Below are 23,358 nucleotides of genomic sequence, written 5' to 3' on the forward strand. Positions count from 1 at the left end.
AGAGCAATTTACTTCCCAAAACAACCACATACATATTGCACAGACCCGCATGAAAAAGAACTCCTGGAGCTAGACCTCAGAGAGAAGTCAAGGAAAAATAGTCTATTAAGAACAAATCCAACTCCAAGCATATATTTTAGGTTAGTAGCAGCAACTAAATCGTGTGTGACCTGCTAGTTGCTGCAGGTCATTTATAGCTTACTACTTCTCAGAATTAATGCGAAATAGGAAGACTCTCCCACAGACCTAGTAGCCATCTGGTGCTACTGCTGTACTTCATGAAAAATTCATTGCCTCTTCATCACACTGGCTTATTTCAGAGATTGTAGTGATTTGTTTCATAAGCAGAATATTCTCCTCACTTTTGGTGTTTGCAAATTTGTTTCAGCCTCACATTTGAATGGATTATGATCTTTCTGGCTTCATCCTGTATATCCTTGAAGGCAGCAGCAGCTGAAGAGTCATAGCTCCAGTAAAAGCTTTAGAAAACGGAAAAAGTATTCTGTTCTTCCCATCCCCAATAAATAAATAAGTAATAAAAGCATAAAATAAATTAAAAAATAAAAATCAGTTCCAGTGAAACGTGTCCATACATTAAGCACTGCGTTACAGCTCCAGACACCAGTCTAGCTGTTCAGTTCAAAACAGAGCTAACTGTGAAGTAACATGCATCCTTGTTTGATACTCATTCTAGCTCTGAGTAATTTTACTTTTGTATTGTGTTCTCTCAGGAAACTGTGCACCAAGGAACTTTTCAGGAAGTTCTGCAGAGACTGAAATAGAATGGTTAAGGAGTACATGGGCTAAATCCCACCTCGAAAGGGCTGCGGAAAGCATTGGTAGTGCAGTAAATGAGTGAATTCCCAGCTAGTCATCAGAAGCCTGGTGCTGTCCTGTACCATAGTGATACAACTGCACCTGCTATTGATTTTGTGAGTTTTTGGAGGGCTCATTAAGATCTATATATATGCTTCCCCCTACTCCCCTTCAGGCTAGTATGAAGAAGTCTAAAAGAATTTAGGAAACATAGCCAAGCAACTCCTTTAATTCAAGTGAGACTTTTTGTGAGAGTTGGCAATACTTGAAAAGTGGGAATAAAACATGTCCCCAACAATTCAATACGCAACAGAAAGAAGTTACTAAAATTGAGAAGGAAATGAGTGAATATTCATAACTTCTCATCAAAACTAAGATAATATTTTTAGGTTCTTTAAAATATATATATATATATTATATATAAATATATATTTTATATATATATATATATATATATATATATACATGAACAGATATACATATATCTGTGATTACATTATCAACCTGCACAAGACTTTCATCTTCAGCTCCACCTGTTACATTGGTCATGAATATTCATATATGAGAGAGTAGGGCACCATTTTTGCCTTAAGAAAATCTTTACTTAAACAAATTCTCAAGGCAGTTTATCCTGGGACTTAAAAAGATTATATGACAAATCTGAATGTGCTACTTGATGAGATCTTCTGGAAACATACAAACAGTGAAAGGGAAATGGGAACTGTGCCTGAATACATAGGGATGGCTCTAGGGAAGGTGAAGTTTCCCTGAGCTAAAAAAAATCAGCATGAGCTCCCTGAGGCAACAAATTTCTGCTGGTATGAAGACAGCAATGACAATTTTTAAGAAAACATGAATTTATGCTGAATGGACAAGGGGAATGTGTGGCAACAGAAGCCAAAGAGACCTTTATTGACAAAGTTTGTTCTCCAGTCTTTGAGACTCCTGTCTAAAAGTAGAGTCTGAAAGCAAACAACACCTGTCTGGTCACACGGACTTGTGTGACAAATGAGTGCAAAAATCTGAAATCCAATGCCATTGAGAAGCCACTCTAAGAAATCTTTAAAAGTTCAAGGTGATTGCAGGAGGTCTGTGATAGCTAAAGAAAGTGGGGGAAAAAAAAAAAGAGTCATAGTACTCCTCAAGAAGGGTAAGAAGGATGCTCTTGGTTAACCACTGACCTAATCACAGTCTCTGGAAAGACCAGGGAGCAAGACTTCAAAACAATTTTCAAGCATTCCAAGTACAAGGATGTCCTGAGAAACAGGCAGCAGAGTTATCAGAAAAAACCCGTACTTGACTGATTGTGTCTCTTACACTGAAGAAAATAGTAATTCTGAGCAAAAGAAGAGCAATGGAAGTAACATGCCTTGACTTTAACAAAGCTTTCAGTGGTCTCCCAGAGTACCCAGATTAGCCAGTCGTAGGGGTATGGACAGGGTGGGTGGCATGTGAAGGAAGTAGCTGAATCATTAGGCTCAAAAAGGTCAGTAATCCAAAATCATTGGCAGCCAGTTACAAGCAGCAATCCTCAGGGTTGACCCTGGGGCCTAGCTTACAATGAGAGGCCAAAAAATGTGCTGTTAGTTTTAATCTGAAGATTAGGCTGAGTGGGTGATGGAATTGTTGCCCCCTATTTTAATGGCTGGTTATAAAAAAAAGGCGTATCAGAGGTACAGAAAGGGAGGATGAGAGTTGACAGGCACAAGGTTCAGCGACAGAAATTCAGATCAAATTAGGAAGGAGAAGGGCAAAATAAACACGGCCAAACACTATACTAAGCTAGCTGTGGAGGTGGTAGAAATTAAGCCTTTGTAAATAACAAGTTTGACTCTGAGCAAGGCTCTGAACAACCAGGCAACCTGAAAAAATGTGATTTTAAGATCTTGAGTGTCAAGATCCAGGCTGTTCTTATTCAGAAGGCAAGATGATATTCAAATACAACCACGTATAAGCTATCTTTTATCTAAAAGGAGGAGAGAAGTAACATGCAGTAAGATTGCACTTGCTTTCCCCTACTTTCCATTTATTTTTTAAAACAAAATTCCAATCTCTTGAAGATTCTGAGAGGAACCTGCAGATACATCATAAATTGCCAAGTGTACTTCTTAAACTATGCATAGTACAGAACAGCTTGAACTTTCAGCTTTTCTGCCTTACAGATTCACATGAACTTTCTGAAGATGAACTCAGAACCATTTAAGTGCAAGACAGTCAGTCAAACAAATCCTCAACTATGAAGTTTGGAGGGAAGAGGTGTTCTGCTTTCAATCAGTCCCGTTCTGCTAAGACAGAAAGAGACTGTAGAGTTCTGTTCACCTATAACCTTCCCACTGCAGCAATACTAACAGTTGCTATGGTGTAAGGCAGGTGCTTTTGTTTGTCATTGCTTCAAGACACTGATATATATTTCCCAGAGGACAGAGCAGAACCATTGCAACTGCACAAATTTTCAGTGCCTTCAAACAACTCTCTCCAAAGTTACCTGTACACTAAAGTTGCTGACAGCGAGAATTGTCCTCTATTTTTTTTTTCCTTCAGTACTTCCTCTGAAATTTATTCACCCATTCTAATCATCAAGGGACAAAGAATAAAGAAACTGCAGCATGGTTTTCTAGGACACTTAAAGCTTGTGGCATGAAATAAATAAAAATTCAGTGCAACAAAAAAAAAAAAAAAAAAAAAAAAAAAAAACCCACACAACACAGTATGCCCATTGGAGTTTTCCTGATTTAGATGACATCAATAAGAAGTTTCAGCAGTCAAAAGCGATCCTTCATCTTCTTTTATTACCAATAAGCTATGGTTGCTTCACTGTTCTGAAGGAAGCTGGCCTTGCACAGGGCTACATAACGCAGCAGCATCTGATCCCACTCCTAGTTTTCTTCTACTTTCATTCATCCCGTATTTGTCTTTTCTACCCATCTCATTTACATTACAAGGCTGAGTACGGACATTTGGTCTATGTTTGCACAGCCCTTTGTGTGAACACCCACTGTGCATAAAAACCAGCATATCAGTGTGCAAATTAGACCAATTAGGCAGCAGATTTCACATCCACACCACACTGTTTCTACTTCAAATTCTAACATCGTCTTCTTTCTTATATGTAAGAGTAATTCAGCTACTGCCCCAATTCTGACTATCAATCTACAGCAGTGTAACACAAAGCTGCAAGATGATAATATCTCACATTCTAAAAATAGAATTCTTCTCTCTTTAAAAAAAAAAAAATAATAATAAAAGGAAAGATAACTAACTTAGGAAAATTAAGCAATTTAGTCAGCAGACAACAGGGATAAGATTTCAGAGTCAAAAATCCCTTCCAAGGAAAGCTAGCTGTTGCCTTCACTAACCTGAGTTCTTTGGCTAACTATCTGCATTTTTGTCAACTAGGGCTGCTTATTGGTATTCCCAGTTCTAAACAAGCTCGGTTAATAGCCTCGAGAACCTTATGTGATAAGCAGCATTTACTTAACAAGGTGATAGCCAGCAGGCTTCAGTGAGATTACTTAGTTCTTCTCGTGCTGTAGCAAGCCTCAGATACTTTGCACAGATGCAAAGGAAGATGATAGGATCTGGTCCTCCTTAGCAGATAGATTCTCTCACATCAGTTAAGAAGGAACGATAAACTGAGTTGGCACCCACTGAAGTCAGTGGAAAGTCTCCTATTTTTGGTACTCATTTCCCTGCTTTCCTTTTAAACTTGAAGCTTGATCCAGGCATATGCAAAGAATTAAGAGACCAGTTTTATTTTGGGCTGAACATACTGAATGAGACACAGAATTTAAGTTTTGGCTTCTTCAGTATATTTCATTTTGTTTTCCTTAGCAGAAGCAAGAATGCAAATAGTTTAATAGTTTTTTTTTTTTTTTTAATTATTAATGTTTGGCTGCATATGAAGGTATTTCAGACACTTAACTGGCTTTTAAAAACCATTCTTCATAAGCCTCCACGCATGCAAAATTTGTTCATAATAACATCAAGTTAGCTGCAAGAACATATCTTCCAATGCAATAAATTTAAACATTTACTTTTAAATGGTCTTAGCTAAATTGAAACGATTCATGAATATATAATTTTCAAGATTAATAACTTCTTTGTAGAACTTTGTTAGCATAATACATAATTGTTCCTCATCACAGTTAAGGGAAAAAAAAAAAAAAAAAAAAAAAAAAAAACATATAATCAGGCAAGTGCCGGAGCAAAGTGCTCGGATTGCATCCAAAAAGAAGCGGTCACATTAGCTAAGGTGGCATCAGGCAGCATGACTGATAATTTCAGTAACTCACTTTGGTACTCATTAAGCAAGAAATGCTGATGCATGTAATCTTACTGTCAGGTTTAGCCAGCTAAACAGCTGTAGGATCATTTCCTTAACGTAAAACTGACTGTGCAAACAGTGCTGGACAGTATTAGTAGTCATTTGCATGAGGCAGAGCAGGTAGGAGTCCAAGGCATCAGTCCAGAGTCTACTGGAGATGTACAAAAAAGGGCAGCCTCAAAATTCAAGCAAAGAGAAAATATGCATATACTGTCCATCTAAAGGAAACATTAACCCAAATTAACTAATTTAAATGTACTGAGGAACGGTGTTAAGTCCACAGCTTTTCTAGAGACCAGCTGCATCACCTTCCTCCAATGCAAACTTGGATCTGTCCCCACGTGCCTTCCTGCAGTAACTGATCTTCCATTTGGGCCATCATACCTGCCTGAGCCCATCCTTTGGTGTTGCAGAAACAGCCTTGCCTTCACTATGCCCTGGCATGCATGTAGAGGAGGTGGCCAGGTGTGCCAGGTCTTTTATCCAGGTGTGCCTCAGCCATCCAAAGAACATTCCAGTGAGTAATAAAAGATCTGGCCAGTAAATAAGACTTGGATACAAGGCTGGAGTCCATTGTATCCATCCCAGGAAGCAAGTAGACACAGTGGAGCAGTAACACCAAGACACTGACAACTGATAGTACTACATCTCTACAGGCATCACAACACATGACAAGTTGAAGATGTTGGAAAAGAAAGAGCCAGCTTCTTAGGCAGTGACAAAAGGACTCATCAGTATGCACAGGAGGCCATTCTTACAGATGCACCATTGGATCTACACACCTACACAAATGTTAGAAGGAAAGAGATTTGTAAATCAGATTTGTTTCAAGGAGAAGTGACAATCTTTCCTTTGAAATTAATTTTTTTAAAACTGTTTACCACTATTAGTTTATATGATCTGATTCAGAACAGGCATGATGAGAAAGACCAACTAAAAATCACAGACACACTCAGGATAGACTAGTTAAACTGGAAGGTTCTTCCTTATCTGCAGCTTCAAGTTATGAACAGAAGCATTTGTTGTGGTATAGTGCTCTAACTTCACTCACCAGCATAATTACACTAGCACAAACCCTTGCTCTGTTGTGATCAAGTCTACACCACTGGTACATGTAACAACAATGCTAAGACGTCATTTTGCACCAGTGTTTAGTCAGATAGAATTTCAAAGACAGAAACACCAAGCCTTGCATGTGAGAAACAATAGAAACAGAAAGAACTATATTCTTGTTGGATCTGGCTGTTTAATATTCCTTATCACAGAATGGTTGCTATAGAAGAGACTACAAGAAGGACAGGGATATAACATACTAAGAGATTGAATGCGATGGAGTAACGGCTGGGTACAGAAAGCAGGTAAGTCTCCCACGAGAAGGAATATGGGAAATATCCCCAAAGGCAATACTGATTCTTTATATTTGATCTTATGCCCACGTCATAATTTACACATTGTTTTTCTGGCAAGATGACAAGCAGAACAAGCAGAGTGGCTTGGCATGGTACAAGAGGCAGATATCCTCACAACTACGGTCAGAAAGCTTAGCTGAACCACCTTGTTTACTTAATGAAGTGACGTAAACCACACAGCCATGGCCTTTGTTCCTTCCTTCAGCTATCCTTGCTTTTCCTCAAGGCCCTCCCACTAATTTCAAGGCTAGAAAAGCAGTATGTGAACCCTAAAGCACGTACTGCGTCTTTTTAGTGTGGGCTGGGTAGACACTAAAAGAGCATATAATCCTGATAAATCTGAATATAATTGTCAGCAACAGGAATGTTTCTAGAAATTCCATTTGCAGCAGTTTATATGCATTTCACTACTGTTAATAGATTTTGCTTTCAGAAGTTCAGTGCTCTGGAGAAAGTGGTCCTGCTTTACAAATTGCATGTGAACATCTCTTTATACCAAGTAGTTACTAAAGAATTAACAGATACTTGTAATTTCTGTTCTTTGTGGTGATGTACACAGAGATGGCAAAGTCTTCTGCTGATTTGCTTAAGACACGTTGCAAGTGTGAGCAGCAAGATCATGGCATCTATTAATCAATTCCATTGAAAATAAAGTCTTGATTTACAAAGGGTGACAGAAAAACAATTACCTAATATGGTAGCAGACAAAGCAGAACATAGCTCAACTGAACTGTAAGATATTTGTCTGTATATCATAAGACAGGCAATTAAGATAATAAAGAGAATCACAAAAGCTTTTATCATTATATTTTAAGTCACAGTAGGGTTGTTTTCAGTCATGTCAGGATCTTTTTTGGATAGTGAAATAAAGTGAAAGAAGTCATGATACAACCGGTCAGATTTAAAATCAGGTCTCATGCTTCAACTAAGACTATTCTCGCTTTAGATAATGCAACAAAATGTCACAGTTTACCTATTTTTGTCTAGGTAAATATACAACAAGCCAGACAAGACAAAAGGCTATGAGGGGGTAGGAAGTACAAGTTGCAATTGTTTTCATTTTGAATGAAAACATGATTTTGTTTTCCATGTCTAAATCAAGGTTTTCAGAGCAAGCTGAGCAAATGAAATGATGAGCAGCTCCCAGCACCATGGGATGCAAGAGTACGTGCCCCAAGTCAGGGGTCTTGCTGAGGGGATAAGAAAGGATGGTGTGTACCACAGGCAGTCCCCTTGGCTAGGAGAACCACCAGGGAAGTCAGGGAACTTGCAGCACCCCACAAGGACAGTGCAAACTGCCAGTGCTGTGGTAACAGCGTTAATTTATAAAGGAGCGAAAGAGGCTGAAGCTTCCTTAAATACACACACCCACATCCCTTTTGAACCCTAATAAATCCACACACAGGAAGTGAGACAATAGTTTACCATGAAAAAGGGAGCTCCTCTGCCTAAGTTCCAGTTTATGTAGTCACCAGAGCAGTAAAGGCCAGACTGATGACTCATAGTTCCCATGGGTTAGAGGTGACCCAGCAGACAGCTCTCTTGGCTAGAGCATCTCCTCCTACTGTAGGGAAGGCACTTGAACTCAAGACACCTTGCAGAAAATGGTGCCCTTATGGCCAGGAGTTTATTCACAGCCCAGCAAGCGCCTCCTGCTGCCCCTCCTCCAGCCAGAAAGATGGAGGAAACAGCAAGGCTGCTAGGAAAAACCAATTGCACCCTGCTCCTTAATGTTATTAGGTAACCTAGTTACCAAACTGAGATTAAGACAGACTGACAGCCATTACCAAGACTTTAAAGAATTTATTTTTATCTCATTAGAAGCTACAGCTTACCTCCTCCTGAAAGGAGAACAAACATAATTTGAACCAAGCAACTAATGGCTCATTTAAATATTTGATTCAAAAACATGATAAAGCTGGAAGTAAGAGTGACGTATGCCTTATTGTCATCATGAGCTCTCATACCCATCTAAGATTCTCCAGGTGAAGATTGTGTTGACCAAAGAGTTGTCAGTGGACAATGACACTCAAGGAGCAATTAATTCTCGTCCTCAGCCAGTACAAGGTCTCCAGGTTTTATTTGCCAACCTTCAGAGAGCAAATAAAACAGAGAGATTAACTTTTCTCATCCTTTTGTGCTTACAAGATGAGGGGGGTGATGGAGAGAGAAGGAACACATAACTTGTCATACTTTCCAACTCAAAGAGTCATCACTTCTAATTGATTTCACGCTTCCTGGTACCCCCAGAAATTGTCATATGTAAAAAGGTTTTTCCACACTCCACTGTCCCTCTTTTTACTGTCCAGATAATTGTTCTAAAACTTACTGTGAGCTTTTAACATTATAGCACACAAAACTCTCCATTAGTTCTGAGGAAACAAGATTGTGGATAGACTGATGGATCAGATTGAATCACCACGTGAAGAATTATAGCAGCTACATGCTTAGAAAACCAAGAATTTCCAAAAAACGTAAACACCTTGCTTTGAGGTTGAAATAATATGCTATCAGTACACTGGTATACCAGTATCAAGTATATGTTACAAGACACTGAAACTAACTATGGGAAACTTTCATAGGTTAAGGCAGATATTCCTGAGAGGTGAACCTCAGCTCCTGCTTCTCCTTCAAGTAATTTCAGCTCTATATTTCAGAACTGATGACATCTGTCTAGGAATCCTTAAGGAGTTTCTAATTTTTCTTTGCCAGTATTTCAAAATAAATCAAAACTATCTTCTATTGAGTTGTATGCTTTGTGCATTTGATTTATTTTTTGGCAAGTTCATAGCTCCACCTTCAAATATTAGAGTTCTTTCAGTAGTAGTATTAGTTTAAGATATTGCCACCATTCAGCACCACTTGAATCTGTGCATGGCATCCTGCAGTTGAGCTGGCATACAAAGAGACAGCTGCAGTCTGAACTGACATACTGGGGGAGCAAGGGGGGGGGGGGGAGAGGAAAATCTGGAAATTTTACTGAAACCAGATAAATTGGGTGAAAATTTTTTAAAAAAGCTTTAAAAACAATTTTACAAAAAAAAATTTAATTTTTTAGGGGCTTTTTTTTTTTTTTTTTTTTTTTTTTTTTTTTACCAAATACTTCATGCTATGAAGCTATAGCAAAAAAAAAAAGTTAAACGTTATCATCTAAACATAAGAATATACCTTCTATATACCTTCTACCTCATCTTACGAATCTAAGTCCAAGATTGCACTTTCAAAGAAATTCCAGCCTTAGTACTGGAGAACAGCTTGATAAGTTATAATCCAAAGACCCAAACAAGAACTTAAAGTTATTCTTAACGATTAAAAAAAAAAAAAAAGAAAAAAAAAAGAAATTCTAATACATTCTCAAATAAAACTGTAAAATTTGGCTACAGGATTGCCTTACGTGTTCTCCTGGAATAAAGAGTATCCCATTGGTCTTCTTTCACTCCATCATAGTGAAAGAATTAAGGTGGAAAGAACAGTTTTTAAACTGTAAGCCAAAAGAAAGCCTAATAGACAATGAATGATCTTACTGTAACAAGAACAGGTCTTGCTTAAGTTCATGTAATTGACTTTAGCCCAGTGATCCAGCCTGCACAGACCCGTCTGTGGGGTCTTCCCACCCTTAGGCAGATCAGTATTTCCCCCTAACATGATGTCATGTTAAACTTACTGAGGGCGCACACAATCCCCTCATCCAGGTCATCAGTAAAGGTATTAAACAGAGCTGGCCCCAATATCAACAGCTGGGGAACATCACTCATGTCTGTTCACCAGCTGGATTTAACTCCATTAACTCAACTTTTCCACACCCAGTCCATCAGGAGTTGGATTGTATCACAGAACTGACACTCAGCACTAGGGTGCATACAAAAAGCAAAGTATCAACACCTGTGACTCATCACATTCACCTCCAAAACCACCAATCCTTGAAGGACAGAAACCTCACTCTGCTTTTTTCTTCCCTTAACGCGAAGGCCCATGTCAAAAATCACTAGAATCTCTTTCATCAGGAGAGGTTTTATCAGAGGAGTAAAACATTTTCAAGTCCTCAAAGGTCAGAGACGGCCCCTGGCTGCTCAGACAGAAGAGTGATGAGGATGGCATTTCTCCTCAGGCACCCAAACAGCGGTTCTAACACAGTCCTGGCCTCCAGAGCGATTATCTCAAAGCAGTGCTACAGACCAATCACAGAAATGCAACAAATGACTGCAAACCCACCACCTGCTGTAGGAACTTAGCTACTGGAAACCACCAAGTGGTTTAGTCCAATGGAAGACATACCTCAGTAATTCACCTTGCACAAGAAACAAGTAATCCACTTGCACCCTGCTATGTGGTACCACTAGTTGCAAACAAAACCCGAAGTCACTCGTTTACTGGAGTTAGCTTATTAGAGAGCAGAGCACAGCCTAGCAGACAGATTAAAATTTTCTGTAACTAAATGTAGCCCAGCACCTACCAACTGACATTTACCACCTTTTTCAGTAGCATTTTTTAAAATAATTTTTTTAAAACATTGTAGTATTTTCCAGTAAGCCACTTTTTATTTTTATTCTTTTGTTCGCATATCCCCACACTTCAGCTTGTAACAGTCACAGCAAGCTCAAGTATCAAAGGCTCGGTGAACAAGACCACTTTGCATACTAAAAGCAAGATGAGTGTTCACGAGATTTCCATCACAGAAACGAGAAATTCCAAGTATTTCTCCCCAAGATAGTGGTGTTTTAGTCCTCGGTAGGAACAAGCTCCTATAGCATTCTCGTCTTCCTTCAGAGGACTGAAAACTCATTGAATCGTAACAAAATCAACATTGCTAAGCAGTTGTGCCATATCATATATTATTAATTCGCTGCGAAACAATAGATAAACACCTTCTACAGATACCCATAGCAGAAGAGAGAAAGCAAGTAATACACAGCTTTTCAGCAAATGTTTCAGTGCCAGCCTGGATGTCTTTGCAATCAAGGATTAATTCACGCAAGACAGAGAGTCAACAGAGTGTTTAGGGAAGCAGATAACATCTCCTTTAGGGTACATATACAGTTATTTTCTCACCACAGATAACTGATAGGAAATCATAGCAGCTGGTCTCATATCACAGAGAGAAAAACTTCAGAAGTTACACCTTTGCTTTCACAGGAGGATATGGTGATTTCAGGAATGCAGATCTCTCAGTTGTTCAGCATACCAACTTCCTTCTTAATATGAGGCTAAATGAAGTCTAGCACTTTTCCCAGGCTACAAACATACGCAATATGCCCAATTTACTCATTCACAAAAATTCCAAAGCTCTTAGAGCCATATCCCAGATCTCTGCTTTCTAGGCCTCTTCCTTCCTCACCTACTCCTCCCACCATTTTAGCTTCATTTCCTAAGGAAATCACTAATATGCAATTTCAGGGCATTGCCTACGATGGCTTTTAATTTCTTCAGCCAACAAAGAGTTTGACCATGTCAGATGCTTAAGGAGACTTTAAATCCTTACCATTTTCACAACATAAGCACAAGCAAAACCCCTTCTCATGTTGCATTCTCATGAAGTAGAAATACCTCAAAGAAAACACATGTCACTTAATCATACCTTGTTAGACAGAAGGGAAACTGAAGGCCATCAGTCAGTTCACAATCTCTGCTCACATTACTCCTTGTTCACATCTTGCTTCTCTATTCAGGCCACCTCCACAATACCACCACACAGGGAACTTCCTTTTGGCAAGCCTCTTCCACTCTCTTAACAACTAGACTGTGATTGCTCATAGACTTTTGATGGTCACATGACTGATTGCAACCCCCAGCACCTACAGAAACTGACACAGATGTTTCTAGACCAAATTATAGCATCAGGTGGTAGGTCAGGATCTACTTGCATAAAAAAAACCCACTTTATTATCGAAAAGCTATTATAGTTAGCAGGTTTGTTGCACAATTCTACAGCCTTATCTCACTCCCACTGAAGGCAATGAAAAGTTACCTTTGCATATACGAGAAACTTGATTGGAGCCATAAAACGTCCTAAGAGAAAGTAATTTGGTTTACTGATTTCTCCAGTGAGAATATCTGGACTTTGAAATGTGGTATGCACATTGTGTTCAGTAACAGCTCTCACTTTCGTTTTTCTCAATGTATAGATATTACTTAACATATCAGTCCTCACATTTTCTTCTTATGAAAAGAGGACTATGATTTCACAGCATGCAGAAGGGCTATGGTTAATTTGTTAAGAAGGACTGCAGAAGGCTCTCAGCTGCTGCAGATTGACACAGATTTCAAATGGCAGACACCTGCGTTTTGCATCAAGGTAGCTCCCACAGATTAGGGGCTATCGTTTAGGATATAAGTATAAACAGTTGGTGTAAAAGACAGGTGTCTATGTTTGAGTTAATCAGCTTATGTCTCTGTATAGCAGATAGACTCACTCATACGGTGGTTTTTCTGACCTACCTTAGATCCTGTTCCTGAATTAGGATAAAGTATGCCCTAAACAAACACCTGTCTTTCTATAGACAAGAAAAATATCTAGAGGTGCACAGATGAGACATGAATACCTAATTTTTAGAGGCTGAATGCTGGATAAAACAAATCCTGATTGTTGTGCCTGTGTTACACTGAAAAAAGCACGGTGCTGCTAATAGAAAAGCACTAGGCATAAGGAAGGCTTTCCTTTGGGAAGTAAATAAAAAGCCATGTGGAGTGGAAAGGTACACTAAGCTCAACCCAAAGCTCTCAAAGTGAGTATGCATTTTCTGACACACAATAGATTGCTATAGCTACTCATGCTTTCAGTTGGAAGGTCATTTGAAAGGGAAGAAAGAAAAAAAATATATTGTTTCTGTTCTGTTCAGAATGGGCTGGGTGAAGTAAGAGTGGAGAGCACATCCAGAGTTGAGTGCACTGGTTCTCCTGATGTGCAAGATCTGCTTTATGCAGGGATGTATGCTCGGCTCCACTGAGTGCAAAAGGAGGATAAAGCACTGTGGCTTCAAACTGGCAGATTCTACGTGTTCTGTGCAGCGGATAAGTGAATGCACAAGGAAAAAGACTTATTTTTGATTTAAGTCAGAGCAGAGCAACCATTAATACAGGATCTTTGTGTTACTGCTACCTTTCTGAAAACAAAAACAAAACAGAACAAAAACAAACAAACAAAAAAAACCACACAAGCATTTATATGCAAAAAGATATTGTGCACAGACAAGTCATACCCTTAGTGACCCCCAGGATAATCTCAGAGTTATAGAGAAGGGGTGAGCAAAAATTAAAAGACTCGCATCAGAGCCTTCTCCAAAGATTTCTGTTTATTTGTTCATTTAAAACAAACAAACAAACAAAAAAAATCCAGCAGCTTGGAAATTTTACAAACACAGGCTTTTCAACAGGACAGAAGAAACCCTGCATTTGATTTACATTATATATCATCACTGCCTAGAAAATGTACTTGCATAATCACAGGATTTGAAATTACATATGAAAGCAGCTAAGGATAATCATATCCATGCTTCTACTCTTTGCGTATGTCCTCTCCCACAACTGCTACTTCCTATATATTGCTGTGCTGACACTGATAGAGAACTCGACTTGCTGCGCGTGAGATCTACAAGCTCATGAGAGCTGATTTGCAAATGCTAATGACTGCAGTTTTTAACTTAAGAAGAATTTACAAAGGCTTCCACTTGGAACAGTAAGTTCATTCCATTTCATTTCAATAAACAAAATTAACACTGAAAGGGAAAAAGGCAGTGAAACACAATGAGCCTATTTTTCATTTATTTACATTCACTTCTAATACGTATTTTTATTTAATGTGGTAAAAGGCAAAATTAATATTCAGCGCCAAGTTTCAGACAAGTGTGAAATTTCGAGACTAATTGGATTATTAAGCTCTTGAAACAAGGATTTATGATTGTAGAAAAAATGCTGACACAACCTGAACTCCGAGCAGTGGTAACGCTGCCACAATAGCAAGTCGTGTGAACAGCCCAGATTGCCTTGTCCTAGTAAACGGAAGGGTTTAAAACAGAGCAGAAAGTTCCAAACCATTGTATTTCTAGTGCTGTCATGTTTGCAGTCAGGTTTGGGTTCAAGTGATGTGAAAACATGGATCTGTTTATATATTCCGGAGTTACACCCACAGAACAGAATCCTAGAGAAATTTTTGCAAATGGGGCCTGCAAGGATACAAGAAGTGTGTGTAGGTGTGTGTGTGCCTACAGAGATTATGTATGTAATCAACACATTAAGCTCCACAATGCTGAAAATAATGAATTGTTGTGAATGTGTAAGGTGGGAAGTGCATTTTACATGGATTATCTGCCCTAGTTCCTGTTCTTATTTTTGGAAAGCAATCAGCTCTTCGTGAGAACTCAGCACCGTGCTGAGCCACCCTGGGGCTTTTCATGGCCCAGCCCTTCACTTTGCATTATCATCTGCTAGCAGCCACATCCTGTGCAGACTGATTCATTACAGCCAAGAGAAGCAGACAGAGCAGGAGACCCACTGAATCCCAAGGTCTGAAGCCACCGTGAGATACTTTCCTCACCGTACCATGCAAAATTGGGCTACCTTTCCCAAGGAATTACCAGACGTTTTTGTCACTGACTACTCCAAATGAAAGGTGATACATTATTTAAACTCAAGATCTCTGTTAGAAAACTTTCATATGCTTGCTCTGGAAGGCCAAATAGTCACTGCAATTGAATTCAAACGTAAAACCAAATATTTTTTACTACTTTTGCTTAACAGCTATAGTCAAATGCAAACAACAATCAGGTAGAGACGATAGGCTTTATGAATATTTATTTACTGATGAATATAAAATCAATTATTATTTGCAGCTATGGAAATATTTTTTGTTTTCTCTGAAGCTGCAGCTCATGGAGTCAGACAATACAGTATATTGAACTTTCATTTTTAAACTCTCAAATGTATTATCATTGAAACAATATGATTTCCTAACATCCTGCTTCTGAACACACATCACAAGAAATTCAGAATTGAAATTACTGCTGCACTCTTTCTTTTCTGTTTCAACACGGCTCTTTAGCAGGAATAAAATGCCCTGAGCTCTCAGTGGGTAGGGGCACCAAACTGCAGCCCTGGCCTCCAGAATTCACTCCAGGGCTTTACAGGTAAATTACCCAGGTTGAAGTATTTGTTTTCAAGCTGCAGCATGCAGCTGAGTCTTCGTACAGACTCTTTTTCCAACATCTCCTGTCGTGATTACAGCAAGAGCAGAACATAAGGAAATGCTGTATATAAATGAGTTACACGAGACAGTGGCAGAAATGCAGCTGCTGCACCATACTTCTGTCCCTGCCAGTCCTATTGCAGCACCATGTGAGGGAAGCGTATTGATGCGGCAATAGGAGATCTGTCAGAAAGCATCAGTGTGCCACAGTCTGAGAGACTCCTTTATCTCCAGCCTAACATGAGTGATTACAGCTGAATTACAGAGGCTTTAAATGTACAAGTCAATTTTCTGAGCTAATTAAAATGAGGGAGGCCAGCAGTCCCAAGGTTAGCATAATTCAGTTCCTACGCAAAATAAATTTTGATTAAAAAAAAAAAAAAAAAAAAAAAAAGAATATATATCCCCAATTCAAATAGAAATTCATTAGGTATAATTCAATGGAAATAGTAATAGTCCATAGATTGTCATTTAACTTATGCCAATTATGATATAACAAGGACAAAACAAGGATAAACTGTTTGCGGGGACATTGTTACATGAATTTATGTTTCCCAAAAAATCAAAATTATCTTTGAGAAAACATGTTGACCCACAGAAGCACCTCAGATGCCCAGATAAAATATACACGATGGATATATAAATTCAGTATTACCATTTAAATCTGCGGAGACCTTATGCTGGCTGTCTGAGGACTGCATCTTGGAGATCACCATGAAACCAGTGCCAAGAAACACCAGTGGCCCACACACAGCAATATCCAATAATTAGAAGGTCATAGAGTTCAGCTAATGTTAGAAACAAGAATATATTTAGAATTTTTCCTTCTCTTATCTACATCCACATTAGACCAGCCTTACTAAAAGACTGCTTTTAGCTAAACAAGTCAGAGGTGAACACACTTTCCTGACCCTCTTGACCCATAAACTCATCCCTATGACAGCCAACATAGAGATCTCCAACATCAAAGCCTGCCAAAGCTTTCAGGGCAAATGACATTGGCACAGAAAGAGATGGAAATGCTGCAGTCTGAAAGAAATTATTTTTGTTTATCATTCATAAAATGGTTACAGAACATAAGTGCCAGGGCTGCACGGCTAGTGGCTGTTCTGGACCACCTCATAGTACCAGGCTTCATGCATTCACCTTGCCTGAACCAGACTCCTGCTGTTCTTGGAAGCAACCCCAGACACGGCAGCTGGTATGCCAGCCAGCGTCCCTACACCCCCAGGCCTACCCTCTGTCAACTTGACCAGAGATGAATGAGTGATTAGGTGGCTTTCTTAAATAGGGCATTGTTTCATTCAGTAATAGGAAAACTTCAGTGCATGAAATAAAGATTTACAACCAATTAGGCAGCCTAGAAGTATACGTTTCCCTTAGTTTTCAATATCTTGAACAACTAGTGAGGTCGAACAGTTTCAAATACTCCCTTCCTGCATGCCCCCCAGCTCACAACTGCAGCGAGCCTCCCCTGGGATGGGATCCTGGACAGGCTGATCTCGAGAGTGGCAACCCTGCCACAGCAGAGCTGTTGGAACTAAAAGGCTTTTAAGGTCCCCTCCAACTTAAACTATTCTATGATATGATTCCCATTTCTTTTCTAACATTCAGTTTTTTGTCTTCAGCTCTTCAGTCCGGAGGAGCCGCTGTGTAAATATAGCTGGAACTAAGAAGGGATAACCTTGATGGCTCAAGGATTAGCATCTTACCTTCCTGAGCTGTTTACAAGCCGGCATTTAGTCTGGAAGCACAGTCTGGCCTCTTTGCCTAGATTCTCAGATGTTGGGCTTGCCTTTCAATAAATTCAACATATGAAAAGTGAACGAATGTGCAGTCAGCTTGGCCAGGCAGTGAACATGCCATATCTCACATTAGTCACAATGAAACAGGAGCTGACAAGGTAGGATGCTCCTGTATCTAGCTTGCTGCAGATATTTTGCTCATCCCCCCCACTCCCCTCCCACCTTTTTCCCATTTAGGTCTTGGGAACTGCATTTTTACTTCATTACAACTGATTTAAGAGGACCACCTAACACTTCCAAGAAGGGTATCCTAGCAGCTGTGTACTTGATTTTGTTCTCAAATAGGAGGGAACAAATGTAGCCCATATGGTAACCCCAGAAATCACCCTGCTGTGAAGTTCAGTTGCATATTTCCCTTCTGTTTCAAAACACACATGGTTTATCCACGCAGTTCTACAGCACTATACTACTTCTAAAAATAACCACAGCCTGCAAAATTCTGTGAGAAGAACAGGGCTTCACATCGATAGGTCAGTCAGGAGTCTAACAAAATGCTTTCCTCATCACCCAGACTAAATGCACACAAGACCATATTATCCACAGCTCCCCAGACATCCCTTCCTGCAGCAACAGCAGTGACTTGGGCTCAGGAACATGAGGCTGCTGGCTCCCAGAGCATGGCCATGAGTTGTGATCATCTCAGATGAGTCACATCACAGTAACAACAATGCTCCAAAAAGCACTCAGCCATTCCTAGATTTCCCTCTCAAAACAAGCCAAAGGAACATAGCATTATGAGCAGGCATTACTAACCTCCCTGAACTAAGCCTGCAATCTACCTATACATGGTATACTCAGACTGCCTACATTATACCCACTGTGCCGTATGAATTCCTTCTTTATAGAATTGGTGCAGCATCAGATCCTCCTTAGAAGCCACGAATTGCACTCTCTTCAGCAAAGTTTCAGCCTGCTGCTAATTAACACCCTGCTCTTTTGTAAACAACTGACCCAAGACATAGGCAGCTGCCTTCACACAGCCTTGTTGGGACCCAGATGAGTTCATCAGCCACTGACAGCTGCTTGCCATTCTGTGAGCACCGCAACACAGGCAGCAGCCCCTGCAGGACTAGAGGCTGCACCAGGGACCATCTCACCAAGGCAGCTCAAGGAGCAGGGGGTGGGCACTGCTTGCCACATGGAAAGGATCAACTGGGTCTCAATAAAAGGTGAAAATTCGGAGAGAAACTTTTCATCCACCACCTTGCTGGGGAAAACAATATCTGTATTTTTCAAATGTAAACACACATTCAGTCCAACAACTTACTTCAGTTGAAAGGGTTGGAAGTCAATATACAATTATTCAGCTAGAAAACAGAGCCCAGACCCTGAAGACAAGCCAAATTTAAATGTTTTTATATCTATATACAGCTGAGGCAATGGCATAACAACCTTTGTAATTCCACAATGGCAGCATTAAGACAAGAGCTTATGGCTTGTTTCTAACAGTGCTGCACCAACCTAAACACAATCCTACGCCTTCTTGAGGTAGAAGCAGTTTCAGGTGTTTACCACGGCCAGTACCTTGAAGAAAAGAGTATCATTTGAAGCATATTTTTGCAACATTTAGCACAACTCCAGCACTGTAACTAAATTACATCTACTTGTTCTCTCAAAGATTTTCTGACACACATCAGTTACGTATTAAATGCTCTATTGCAATTACTGCTTTGTTCATGACCGGTAACTCTGTCATAGTAACACAGAACACAATTTTGGAGGTACCACTACAATCATATTTGACTACTTTACTCAGGAGTTACTGTAATATTACAGCCAAATAGTTCTAGCACAGATACAGGTATATCTTCACTGTGACTCACCCCCCATTTGCTGTTTCCTCTTCCAAGGCCAGCATCAAACACTATGCGATAACAAGCAAGTCACTCAAAGAACACACCTTCTCCACTTTCTCTGACCATTTCCTCCAAACAGAAGTGCTGAGTAAAGATCAGTTATGTCTTTGTAGTTAAAATCATGCACTGAAGCTATTATACGCACAGGAGTTCAAGGACACTGTCACTGTTAAAGACCAGCGGGTTCAATATGCAGAACAAAATACGACTGGCTTTTTTTTGGGTGGGGTGCCTTTTCAACTATTCCCAGTAAAAATTTAATGAACGTTTGAAGTAATAATTACTTTGTATTTTATAGTTTGCATTCTGGGTACAAAATAAAATAAATAAGTAAATAAATAAAAATCAAGCCAACCTGTCACACCAGCTTCCTTAACCTAACAGTGATATGCACATGATAGGAAGAAAAGCATTAGTTAGATGATGCCAATTGCATCCTAGATTCATAGGGCTAAAGAACAAACACCTCTTTCTCAAGATCCACTGTGAGCAATCTCCACTTTGATGAACCATCAGTGATGTGAAAGAACTGTGAGATAGGTTTGGACATTCTTATTCAAACTTAAATTTTGATTTGTATGTTTCTAAATGAGATGCATCCTGATGTCATTAGAGGCCTAAAACTAATCAGAACTTCAATTTTTCCACATTCTGCTCCTTACCATAGAGTCTGAGAAGAAAATTCACCCAAGGTTTAAGAATCCTTCGGACAGCTTCAGATATTTGCACTTGTCTATACAAAAATCAGTACAACTTGTGCATACACAATAAATGCCCAACATTATCTGTCCAACACCAAACATAACACAAGAAAGGTTCACCTATGCAAGACCCATCACTACAGAAAGGGTTACAGAAAGCACAATTAATATTTCTTCTATGAGCATATTGATACATCACTGATTTAAAGGCATTAACGAGGTACCTACAGTTTATAAGACTGGAACATTTTTGACCCTTACCACATTTACAAGATTTTGGTTTTCAACAGAAATGGTTCTATGGCTAATAGGATCAATATGTGCACAGAGGTTGAGGAGAATATATCACTGCAGCACAAGTCAGACACCTTCTCTATAGACTTGTTTTGAATTGTTTATTGAGGTTTAAGAAGTCATCCACATTTCTATAAATATAGACATTACTTGAGTAAGTGACTTACAATGTCACCAGTGCAGGTACATATATAACCAACATACAAAAGCTCCACTGGAAGCTACTTCAGTTTATTCAAAAAGGACCGAGATGTATTAAAAAAAAATAAAATAAAATAAACAAACAAACAAAAAAAAAACAGCTGTCACTTTCATTTATTGAAGACACTAAAGTGCATTTTTGGTTACCTCCTGGACAAACAGCTGCTGGTTAAAAAATTTGATTTTTTTTTTTCCTAAAACATATTTAAGTTATATTGATTGACATTCAGGTTTGTAGCTGTCACCCTCCTGATACATGGCAGCATGTAAGAAAGTGGGGTTTTTTTTGTTTTGTTTTTTTTTTACATTGCTGGTTGACTAAGAGGAGGAAATAGATTTTTTTTTTTATTATTTATTTAATGTTTCCAACAAAAGTTTAAAGAGAATCTAACATTCTGATGAATTTTTACAGCACCACTAAAGTTAGTCCTAAAAATCCAGGCTCTGTTATAGCCCTTTTAGTTGCTAACCAAGTATCTAAAGAGTCACTTGAAGCTCTGTACCAGTAAGAAAAACTACCCTCCCTTTTCTGTCAAGCACTATCCTGCCCAGTTAACACTGTTTGCACACTCTGTAAACAAGAACAGCTTAAAGCATAATTAAAGCAGAACACAGGCCCATCTTGAAAATCTTCTTCCCCCACTCCCTCCCTCCCAGTAGTGTCAAATGTTTTGAGTGTATAAAGCATTATTACATCCCTAACCACAAAATACTTTAATAATTAGAGTCACAATAAAAAAAAAAAAGCATACGTTGAAGTGACATAGCAATACCACTTTAATAAAATGGGATATTTTGGGGAGATACAAGAAGTGCTCTGCTAAGTTTAACTTCATCTTTACTTCATTATGATTTATTTTTATTGCCAAAAAAAGTCACTAACAGAGCAAACATGTTGCGATTGCTAGAACCACAACAGCCTAAGTTGTTCTTTACAGCTTCTTTACTGCAATTAATTTACTTTTAATTGGACAGATCGAGGACGTAATACTTATCATTCAAAAATAAATTACTAATTTTGAGTATTAGCTTAAGTCTGATTTAATGTATAAGGATGAATAGCTACCTCTAAAAAATAAAAAACCTTATATATGAAAAACATGCCGTATATTGGGAAATCACTTTTCCATGCTCCAACGTGCTGTTTACATTTTTTAACTTGTCAAAAAAGTCTCTTCTATCAGTTGAAAAACCCACAGCACTTAAGCTTCAAGTATTTGAACTGAACATGAGTCAATTTCAAAAAGTGCCAAATTAAAAAAAAAAACACCCTACACGTGTAGCCAAGCTTCCATAGAAATCCCCAAACAAGATAAAAAACAGCCTCTTGAAATAATGGGTTACTAGCTTCATACATGTTTTTAAAGCTGTATAATGTTCACCTAAATAGTCCACTTACGAGCATTAGAAGTTCAAAAACACAGAACACCTTCAATGCAAATCGCTTGCAGAGGCACCCTCAAACGTAGGAGTACAACACTAAGCAGAAAACCTTCGTCATATTTGGCTATTTAGACATCCATGTCACATATACCCACCCATCCATCCATTTCCTGATAGTATTACATCATCTATTCGGGCTTCTGAAATAATGCAGAGCCATAAACTCAGAAGAGACTATTTAAAAAAAATAAAAGTTCCATGAGCACACTGCCTTCCACAAGGCAAGGTTGTGCAACTGATTGTTTAATGTAACTAAGCTTAACGGCATCCAAACAAGCAGGCCTGGGTTTGGAAGCTGTCTTATGTCAAATTTTGACCACGTAACTACTCTAAAATAGAAAGGTCAAAAGAGAACTCATCTCTTCTTTTTCTGCTGCCTCAACATTTTCCTTCGCTTAATTATCATATCGTATAGCTTTTCCAGTCCTTCTTTGAGTCCATCTCCGATGATTGCACAGGTTGGCTGCAAATGCCAGGGAGTCGAAGAACTCAGCTCGCTCATCGCTAACATCTTCTCGATTTCAGAAAGAGAGAGAGAGTTTCTCAAGTCCTGCTTGTTAGCGACTATAAGGACAGGCACTCCTTGATTTTCAGATATCCGCGTGATTTTGTGAAGTTCCGTTTTGGCCTCCTCCATTCTCTCGACGTCTACAGAGTCCACCACAAACACAATACCATCGGTACACCTCGTGTACGACTTCCATAGTGGCCGCAGCTTCTCCTGGCCGCCCACATCCCAGAAGTGGAACGTGACCGTTTTCGAGTTGCCCAGCGTCACTTTGATTTTCTCCGTATTAAATCCTTTCGTGGGGACGGTGTTGACGAACTCATTGAACTGCAGCCTGTACAGCACGGTCGTCTTCCCAGCAGAATCCAGCCCCAAGATCACGATATGGAAGCACTGGAAAGAAGGCAGGCTGGACAGGATCGGCGTCTGATCCGAGAGTCCATTCCCCATCGCCGGGCGGCGAGGTGACAGCGCGCTGCCGCTGCCACTACCACGGGCGGGGTCCAACGATCGCGCTCGGCTCCGATCCTGCAGCGACAAACGCAGCGTTACCCCCGCCTGACCCGGCCTAGGGCTGCCGCCGCCACCGCCCCAACCGCGGGCAGCGAGACCGTAACCGCTCCCCGCCCAGCCCGGCCTTACGGGCTCTGCAGCCCCGCAACGCTGCGGTGGCCGCTACCGACACTGCGGCGCGGCGGGCATCCGCATTCCCTACCGCATGCCGCCACTACCGCCGCCACCGCCCCCAGCCCTGCCCCTCCGGCCTACCGCTCGGCCCCGTCCCTCAGCGCAGCAAGGCTAAAGCCGCCAGCGCCTCCATGCC

At 39.8% G+C, this 23,358-nt stretch overlaps 1 protein-coding gene across 1 annotated transcript; it reads right to left on the bottom strand.

The window, feature by feature from the left end:
• Nucleotides 1-20,470: 20,470 nt before the first annotated feature.
• ARL4A (ADP ribosylation factor like GTPase 4A) lies at nt 20,471-23,063 on the bottom strand. Its single transcript, XM_042816983.1, has one exon. It carries the CDS (start codon nt 22,983-22,985, stop codon nt 22,383-22,385), a length of 603 nt encoding a protein of 200 aa, XP_042672917.1. The 5' UTR covers nt 22,986-23,063; the 3' UTR covers nt 20,471-22,382.
• Nucleotides 23,064-23,358: the final 295 nt, after the last annotated feature.

The sequence above is a fragment of the Centrocercus urophasianus genome, unplaced genomic scaffold, assembly GCF_019232065.1.
Source record: "Centrocercus urophasianus isolate 14NV4802_14NV808 unplaced genomic scaffold, USGS_Curo_1.0 seq_16, whole genome shotgun sequence".
Classification (NCBI taxonomy): domain Eukaryota; kingdom Metazoa; phylum Chordata; class Aves; order Galliformes; family Phasianidae; genus Centrocercus; species Centrocercus urophasianus.

Excerpts from the sequence above, each read along its gene's own strand:
- ARL4A (XM_042816983.1), bottom strand. The coding sequence starts at position 22,985 with ATGGGGAATGGACTCTCGGATCAGACGCCGATCCTGTCCAGCCTGCCT.